At 36.6% G+C, this 9,484-nt stretch overlaps 1 protein-coding gene across 1 annotated transcript; it reads left to right on the top strand.

The window, feature by feature from the left end:
- The first annotated feature begins 8,007 nt into the window (after positions 1-8,007).
- On the top strand, positions 8,008-9,262 carry LOC149016404 (uncharacterized). Its single transcript, XM_089154540.1, has 2 exons — positions 8,008-8,570; positions 8,681-9,262. The coding sequence occupies exons 1-2, from the start codon at positions 8,269-8,271 to the stop codon at positions 9,108-9,110; spliced, it is 732 nt and encodes a 243-aa protein (XP_089010666.1). The 5' UTR covers positions 8,008-8,268; the 3' UTR covers positions 9,111-9,262.
- Positions 9,263-9,484: the final 222 nt, after the last annotated feature.

Here is a 9,484-nt window from a genome sequence, read left to right as displayed (position 1 = left end):
TCTCACCTTCTTTTTTTTGTATTATCCATCACTTTGTGTAAGGTCTAAAATATCGATCCACTTATGATAGTTGACCTAATTATCTTTCTATTTTTTTGGTAAACCAAAAGAGGGGATGCAGTAGCTGCGACTATGCGTCCCCCCCCTCCCCATGCAATGTTAGGACTTTCGAGGTGCAACCTATGCAAGCATTAGACCTGTGCACTACCAGTGCAAATACTTGTCGAGTCAACGGAACATCACCAGAGGCCTAGTATAGTCCATAGAAGCCAGTGGCACCCATGTCAAAGACCACACAATTGCCCAATGCCGAAGACAGAAGAGCAAAGGGTATTCGAATGTGAGACATGAGATTTACCAAACCACTTGAGAGTAAGTTTGGAACCACCAGACCACCACCTCCGATGTTAATATTCTACTTCCGAAGGATGAAATTATACATTAACATCATTAGAACAATCTTTTACTTGTGTTAATAGCTCATCCTAATCCATCTTTAGCCAAAACAAGGTACACCAAGTTCAGAATTTTATCCCAGAGGACACATCATGTTAGGGTAGACTTGAATTAGATTTAGGGCAGGATGGCATTAATGTAAGATATTTTTATTTTTATTTATAAAAGTAAGACAAAAATATGGAATTTTGTACTTTAAAAAAAATTGTGTTTTTAATTTTTTGCCAAACCCGGTTTCCAAGGCTTTGCTTTGACTAATCCGGTGTTCGACCCAAGTCGCACACCTGGCTGTGGTGGGTGAGTCTCCCAGCAGAAATTTTTTGCATCCACAAGGTTTCAATACCGGAACCATGCTTAAATGGACCAAATTGCTTACCACTTGGACCAACCCCCATTGGTTAAAAAAAAAAAAAATTTAAAAAAAATGCTTTTTTAAAATGCTGTGTAATATGTACTTCGCATCCACACAATTAGACTTTTTGTTTTGTTTTTTTGTGAAACCCAATTAGGCTTAGACCACTCAAAATAAATGGATAGATTATTAGAAATACAAGAACAAATAGGGACAGATGCCCACTTCAACCTTGATTCATGCATTAATTTTTGTTGAAAAACAGAAGATCAAGTAGCTACGTAAGAAAATCAATTCTTACACAATTGAGAGTCAAAACAATAATTTCCTTTTCATTCCAATGGTCAACAGTGCCAAACCAACCACAATTATAGAAATACTTAAAATTATCATGATACAAATCCTCTTGTTTGTGGCAATAATGTGACCATTAGGGTGTTATGGACCACAAAACAAGTTTTAATTAATTAATCTTCAAAGATACAAATAATTAGGTCTCTGTTCCTATCCAAACTTGAATCACAATTCCAATTTAGATACATTAATTGACTTTGAAGCCTGAGTTTTTTTTTGCAAATAAAATCTAAAATTCAACCTCTATCTTAGACATACTTATTCCTAAAATTTCTTAATAATTTGAAGTGCTACTTAGTAACAAGTGTGTAGATAATACAAAGTTATGTGACCCATGTCTCATTTAACCTAAAAACAAATCATTTCAAGGTTTGATCTGGTGTAGATGTTGCAAAACTTTACTTTTGGGATTGGATAATCGAGCACGACGATGAACTTTCAAAAGTTTTTGATATGGTATTTGTTAGGTTTATCCTAAACAATATATGGGCTTGGATTAATTACTAGGATTAATAATTGATAAGGGTCTCAACACATAGGGCCGATGCACTGCCATTAGGTTTGAGATGGGCCAAACCGGTCCATTGTGGAAACGGACCAGGGTTTTGGATTGCTATTATAAATAGCTATGATGGGTCCCTCCAATCTCTCAAGTTCTTTTGTTCTCTTTTTTCTCCACAAGAAAGAGGTACAATAGAAAGACGAGGAGATTGGAGAAGTCTTCATCACTCATCGAATATTCTTCAATATACGTCTAGTGTAAAGTATGCCCAATATTTTCTAAATATAATATCGTATTCTAAGTTCTTGCATGGTTTTATTATTGATTAGGGTTTTGAGGAAAACCCTAGAAGTTTCAACAATATTATCTCATCAAACAATTCACACGTAAACGTGAATATCTAGTCATCATTTTTTTCTTTTGAATCTATCTCATCAAACAATTGACGATAAACATGAATATTTAGTCATTATTTTTTTCTTTTGAATTTAGGTCATATGCTTGAGATAAGATCATATGCTTGAGATAAGTCACATAAGTCATGAGAAAGCAATGCCACTTGTAATCGTAAGATTGGTGGGTTTTGCAATTTAGTCAATTCTAAATTTATAAATAAACATAATGGAATTTTTTTTATCTTCACTGTGTGCATGTCTTCTCCATATAAATGATATATCTCTTCTCACTGCTATTTGAAAACCCAGGTGAGTTTATGTTGGCCACTCTCATGAACATGTACGGAACTTCAAATAAATGAGAATTAGTATTAATGGTCTCTAATAATTTTTTATAGATTGTGCCTTTCACGATCATTATTCTGGTTTATTGTTCTTCTTATGAACACAAAATGAAGATTGCTTATAGTTTTGATCATTTGGTTTATGTGTTTCTTTTGGTGATTAAAATAAGATAATGAAGATATGGTGTGACCATATTGGTATTTAAATGTTGATTTAGATTAATGAGAAAAGAAATTGATGGTGGTAGACCACAAATGCAATGAAATCAAAGAAAACTTTTAATTTGAAATCAGTCAGGGAAGGTGGAAAAAAATCCTGGGGGAGGAAAAAATAAAATTCAAATGGAATGAGTTTATCAACACTATGGATAGAACAAGCAATCAATCTTAATGGGCTTCAATTGGGCCCCAAGTTCTTCCTCCAACCAAGGGAAAGTGCCATATTAGTGGGTTTCATCTACATTTGGGCCCAAATTTTTCCTTCACCAAATGAAGTCCATTTACAAGTCACATTATTATTATTTTTTAATTTAATATTAAGTCTTGTATGTAATTTATAAATGGATTTCAATAATTTGATGTGATGTTGGGACACATGTCATACATTGTCAAGAAATAGATTGGATAAATTTCCAAATGCAACATGGATGCGCTTTGTTTTATTTGGCCCAAATTGGTCCTCCACCAAATGAAAGTGCCTCACTGATGGACCTTATAGTTTGTTTTGGGTCATGGACATTTTTTTTGGCAACCAAAGTTTCATTAGAAAGGCACGGAAGCCAAGGAAACAAGATTACAACCTACTGAATCCAAGGAGTGTATAAAGGATAAGTCTTTGAATTCAAATTTAAATTCAAATCCACTATAACTAGCTCTATCCTCGATTGATCTTTATCTCCAACCGATCAAGAAGAATTTGAGTTATAATTAAAGTATCAATAAGTCGTAGAGTTTGATTGTAAGCAAGTTATAGTTCAAATTCAAATACGCAGAGAAACCTTTGGTTCACTATCACATCATATTGAATCAATGCTTAGCAAAAACTTCAAGTTGTATAAAACATAAAAAGGAAAGGAATACACAAAGAAACCTTTGGTTTTTGTAATATAGGTTTCATAATAACTATGAAAACATCCAAAACACAATCCCCATTTATTCTCAGAATAAAGTTACAGATGAGTCGATACAAGTGCAAAGAAAGAGCACAAATGCATGAAGACAAGCAAAAAAAGAATGTTTAACCCAGTTTAATTCTCGTATAAATTTTTTGAAATTAAAATGATAAAAATCTAATTTTTGCCTCTCCTAGTTATCTTGCTTTATTTATTTATCTTCATTAAGAATATTGATTGGCGTTGTGGAGTGGGAAGGGAGATTGAATGTTACAATGTCAAATTTTGTTGCAACCAAGATTTGTGAAAAGTGATTGAGGGATGGCATTGGAAGAACTAGAATCACTGAAAGAGAGGAGTGTGCACTATTGAGCAACTTAGTTTAAATTTCAATTGTGATCGGTCGTCGCCGGAGATGATGAGCTGCAACGAGAGAAGTCTTGGTGGAGAGAGAGGGAGACAAACTCTTGGAGATGAAGACGTGGAAGGGAGAGGGTACCTGGGGGTAATTACATAAGTTACTACCCAATGCGCATTTGAATAATTAAACTTTTAAATTTTAAATGACTTCAAGGTTAAAGGCATTTAAGTAATTTTTACTACCTATTTAACAGCTGAATATAACTGTAGGTAACTTATAATTATGCATGTGGATGTCATGTAATTTTGAAAATAATAGTAAACAGTCAATAGTTTCACCCTAAAAATAGTAGGTGCTATATAATTTTCGGATTTTTATTTGCGGCTGCCGCTGCTGGCAGCAGCGGGCGGCCCAGATATTGCCACGAATGCAAACTTTGATCCAACGGTGTGTATTAAAAATGCAGGGGTTTAAAGGTAAATAAAATTTTCTTGTTTTAGACTACAAGGTTTTATATCTTAACAATTTACAAATTCAAACCCCTGAATATCAAACGCTAACTATTCATCGAAAACTCGAGTTCGATTCTTTACCTCAGAAATCCTGTACAATGAAGGTTTGTAAAATAAATAATCTTAGAGAAGATGAAGCTGCTGAAGAATCGAAGGAAAAAATAACAAAAAAAAGAGAAGAATCCCTTCATCTCCTATAAGGAGTAAGTCTCAAAACCCATTTTCAATTCCTTTTCTATTTTATTTGAAAGCTTAGTTTCCAAATCCCCTGTTTTGTTGTAGTCACTTGGTCAAGTTCCAGCATTTGAAGATGGAGACCTGAAAGTTTTTTGTAAGTAATCGAATATGCTAGTTCAATCAATCAAACGATTCGGGCTGATTTTGATTTGGGTTCTTGCTTGATTCTGCAAAATCGAGCGCAGTAACATTTTATATTAGAAGATCGCAACTGTGGCTTTGTGGATTGAAGTGGAAGCTCATTAACATGATCCGTTTGCTAGAAAATCCTTGATCTACCTTTGTTGGGAGATATTCGGCTATATATCTGCTAATCGTGAAGACCCGATGATGCTTACACTTGCGGATTAGGGTTAGGGCTCACTCCAGATTCTTTATTACATCGGTGACGATACGTCGGAAGAAGCATTCGTAGAGAGAAGGGTTGGAGGTTGCGAAACGGAGAGCGAAGGCATTTGGGAGACACCATTAGCTTGCTTACCTACTTCGATGCACTCACAAGGAGCGATGAACAATTAGCGTTTGATGTTCAGGGGTTTGGATTTGTAAACTGTTAAAATATAAAACCCTTTAGTATAAAATAAGAAAAACCTATTTGCATATAAATCCCTACATTTTTAATACACACCGTTAGATCAAAGTTTGCATACGTGGCAACATTTGGGCCGCAAGCTGCTGCCAGCAGCGGCAGCCGCAAATAAAAATCCATAATTTTCTATGTTGTTTCAACAAAAGAAGAAAAAAACTAGGATCACATGGGTTCCATCCTATGGGCTCGATCCTTGCAGTCAATCACACCTCCACAAGGTTGGATCGCTAGATGATGAACACCTATCTTAACTCTAATCTTATGATTAAGATTTTTGACATTCTTAACTACTAATAATTATGGGTGTAAATGGATAAAATCGAAATCCGCTTCCGAATTCGCATCCGCATCTGTTTAGAGGTAGCGGATATGGTATACCCCTTTCTTACCGATTATTATCCGTCCGATAAAATTATTCGATTGTTACTCATTTAGATTTATTATTCTTATTTTTATAAATTTTATTTATGATATGTGATTATTTTTCTAAACTTTCTACTAAAACAGCTACCAAAGTTGTTAAATTCTTAAATTTCAAACCTAGCATTCACAAATAAAAAGGTAAAGATGTAAATAGGTAGTCGAAAACTTCTATTTAATCTATATTCATGTTCATTTAGAAGAATCTACTTGAGAAAATAACTATTCGATTATCATCTCAATCCGACTGAATCCGTCCAAAAACCGATAGGATATTATCCGAATCCGTCCGAATATAATAGGATGCGGATATGGATAGACCACTATCTGATCCCGAATCCGGTCCGTTTACACCCCTACTAATAATCCTGCCATATTCTTTCCCCTCTGTCTCCTCTAACTCGTTTCCTCCTTCTCCCCTTCAGCTCCGGCACCTTCATACCGCCAGCACCACCACTTGCCATTTATTCTGCCTTCTCCCTCTTCGGATCAAGCAACACCAACTCACCACCACCTGCTATCCAAGAAAGTTTCGATTGGTAAATCAAATGAAGAGCCAAGCCGCTGTGATAGAAAAGGGTAAAGTAAAATCATAATCTACTCACACCTGCAAATCGGCTTTGCATTTGTACAGGGGAGAAATGTAACATTCAATCTCTATTTCTCTAATCTTTCTTGCAGTGCAGGTCTAAGAGTTTAAAGTTCAGAATAGTCGATCACAAACCAGGAATCCACTCCCAATCAACTTCAAGAAACTAATTATCTCAAAGTCACTGCAAATTCAAACTTTGTTTAAAAACAAACTAATCAATTGACCAATGGTGGATTGGTAAAGCGGTTTAAAGCCCAACTTCCCATGGGGAGGTCCTGGGTTCGCAGCCATCCGGCAACACCTATATTAGTAATATTCCCCCACCCTATATATAAAATTTTCGAATTCAAAAAAAAAAAAAAAAAAAAAAAAAAACAACTAATCAATTGATTGCTCTAAATAAAGAATTCATAAGCTACATATTTGATAGCTAAATCTAAAAACCAAACATCGGCATCTAAGATTCAATCCTCTCATGGTCCTAGCAATGAAGGAAACGCTCAAATTTTCAAACTAACCACTCCAATACTTGGCAAACAATGAATTGATGACTACAAAGAGCTCGAACGAGACCGGGACAAAGGAGCTTCACACCTGAAGCACTCTCGAGTATTGACGGTAATTGCGAAACTAGGGTTTCATTAGAGCAATTTTTAAGGAGATCAAAAGGGTTCAAAGCAGAGTACTTGGCAAACAATGAATTGTGACTACAGAGCTCGACGAGCCGGACAAAGGGCTTCACACCCAGCACTCTCGAGTATTGACGGTAAATGCGAAACTAGGGTTTCATTAGAGCAATTTTTAAGGAGATCAAAAGGGTTCAAAGCTCAGAGCCTCAGCTTCATGAGCCTCATTTTTTTCCCTCGACACAGATTGAGTGCCATTGGAAGGACTGATGAGTGAGTCAGTGTTGCTAGAGACGAAGAGAGAGAAGGCACAGGAGGGGAGAGAAGATGTTGCAGGGAAGAGTTGGAAATTTTTTAACCCTACACATGTGTCCGTCATCGAACGAATCTGGATCCTCACCCCGTCGGGGTAGCACAGAGTGCTCCCCGACGGGCTCCTGACCACACAAAACGTGGGGCCCACGGGTAAAATTTAAATTTTTTTTTTTGTTTTTCCAAAAAGTGTTTTTCACCGTGGGCCCCACTACTTTGTGTGGTCAGAAAACGTCGGGGGAGCTGATCCGGACTCGTCATCGAACAGACAACTAGAGGGAACAGAAGCTGATAAAAATCCCCTCCACAACTTGCTCGTGCTGCTAATCATATAAAGATATCAGTTGGATGCGAATCTATGTACGGCTGGATGCAAATCTAAATGGTTGAAAAAGCTATGGCACACGTAAGACTGAGATTATTTTTTTTATTTAATCCAATGACAGATATTATTTTTAAGTATAGGAAAAATATCCTGAGAATATTTTATCCAAAAAGATACGTATCAATTTAAAAAAAAAAAAAAAAAAAAAACTGCAATTCTCTTGTCCACCAAGTCATCCAACACGTAGAGTGACTCGCCCGAGTTCAAATTACAGCTCGAACGAGTTGGTCAAGAATTTCTCAACACACAAACGAATGAGTCAATCCTTTTATTACTCACTTTCAAGTTGAGAAGATAGCAGAGTGACGCGAGAGAAGCGTGTGAAGGGAATTTTCAGGTTTCTTGCATGAAAATTCATGAGATCTAAATTTTTGGGGAAAAAAAAAAAGAAGCAAATATATTAGATAAAGTGTAATGCAAGCGAGCTAACAGATTCTCAAATGAAGAATAAATGTTTTTAGGACAAACTCCACAAAGTCTGAAAGCTTTTCTTGTGGCAAGAGACAAAGATACCTCATCTCTTACTCTCTCTCTTTCTCTCACCTACTCTTCTCGTCTGTTTCTTCTACGGCACAAACTCGGTTTTCGGTTGCATCATCTGATCAAGACAGGGATTAGGCAAGACAGAAGGCAAGCCTACAATTTCTCTGGCTTTTAATACACTTCTTTCCATCCATCTCTTCTGGAATTGGGTTCCAATTGACAAAAAAAAAATACAGATGAACCCATTAAGCCCTTCTCGCAGGAAGTTGGATTTCAATGAGAAACAGAATGCAAAAGGTGCAGAAGAGAAAAGGAACGGTGGGTTCAACCAGGTGAATTTGTTTTCCAAGTCATCTGTTCCTAAAAACTACCCTGATCAAGATTGGATTCAGAAGTATTCCATGGCAGATGACAAAGATATGGTAATGGGTCTTGTGCTTTCTCAGGGAAGATCTTACGTCGACCTTATGCAGAATTGTGATCTTCCTCCACCTGTTAAAGTTTTCTCCGGCACTGAAAGACCTACTCTCACCACCACGTAAGTGAACCCAGTCTCTTTTGATTGCTAGACATCTCTGTAATTTTGTGAAGATGCCAAATTTGATCCTTCGCTAACTTTCTCTTATGCTGTTTTATGATATTCTGCAGAAAAATCAATAAGAAAGAAGAAGATGAAGTGTTCCCGATTGGCCCAGGCTCCCTTCAATACGATGAGAAGCTAGACCTGTTGAAAGCTTTGCAGTTATCCCAGACAAGAGCAAGGGAAGCAGAAAAGAAAGCCACCCTCGTGATGAAGGAAAGAGATCGCTTGTCCAACACTCTGATGGAGGAATCACTGCGATTATTCGCTCATCGACAATGGGTGAAACTTCTCGAACTTGAGGTCCTCTTACTGCGGTCACAAAAGCAAAATTATGAACAGAAACAATTATCAGATAGACATTCCCAACCAGATAAGAGGAGGAAAATACAGAGTCAAAAAGAAGACGATAGCGGCGGTGGCTGGGCACCATTGTTCATGGCTTTGGCACTGTGTTTGGGCTTTGCTGGTCTGGGTGTGCTATTTGGCTGCAGATAGAGCCGTTCTTCAAATCCATCTTTTATTGCTTTCTCTTCCATTGAAGAAAGAGTTTATGGCTTTTCCCTCTCACATATGTTTCCTCTTTGTATTTCTGAAAAGAGTAGTCAAGAATTATGATTGTGAGACAGTGTTGTAACAGTTTTACCAGAGAAGAAAAAAAAATGAAAAAGAGAAGTAGTGTTGTGACAGGAAAATCATAAACTGGAAAAACCAATGTACCAAAAATATATGCTCTCAAGTTTCCCATGGTTCAGATATATTACCATTTCAAGTAGTTTTACTTGTGTTACCATCCAAACTCTTGAGTTCTCATCAAGTAGGACTTAAATGTACCTTCAAACCTTCTGTACCGCAGAAGTAAGCATATCAAA

Source organism: Hakea prostrata, chromosome 5 (assembly GCF_041222555.1).
Source record: "Hakea prostrata isolate BN-2017 chromosome 5, UWA_Hpros_2, whole genome shotgun sequence".
In the NCBI taxonomy this organism is placed as follows: domain Eukaryota; kingdom Viridiplantae; phylum Streptophyta; class Magnoliopsida; order Proteales; family Proteaceae; genus Hakea; species Hakea prostrata.
The sequence above is the reverse complement of the archived record's forward strand: the minus strand, read 5'-3'. Positions and strand labels throughout refer to the sequence as shown.

Excerpts from the sequence above, each read along its gene's own strand:
- LOC149016404 (XM_089154540.1), top strand. The coding sequence starts at position 8,269 with ATGAACCCATTAAGCCCTTCTCGCAGGAAGTTGGATTTCAATGAGAAA. Across the intron at positions 8,571-8,680 it reads AGACCTACTCTCACCACCAC|AAAAATCAATAAGAAAGAAG; the intron begins GTAAGTGAACCC and ends GATATTCTGCAG.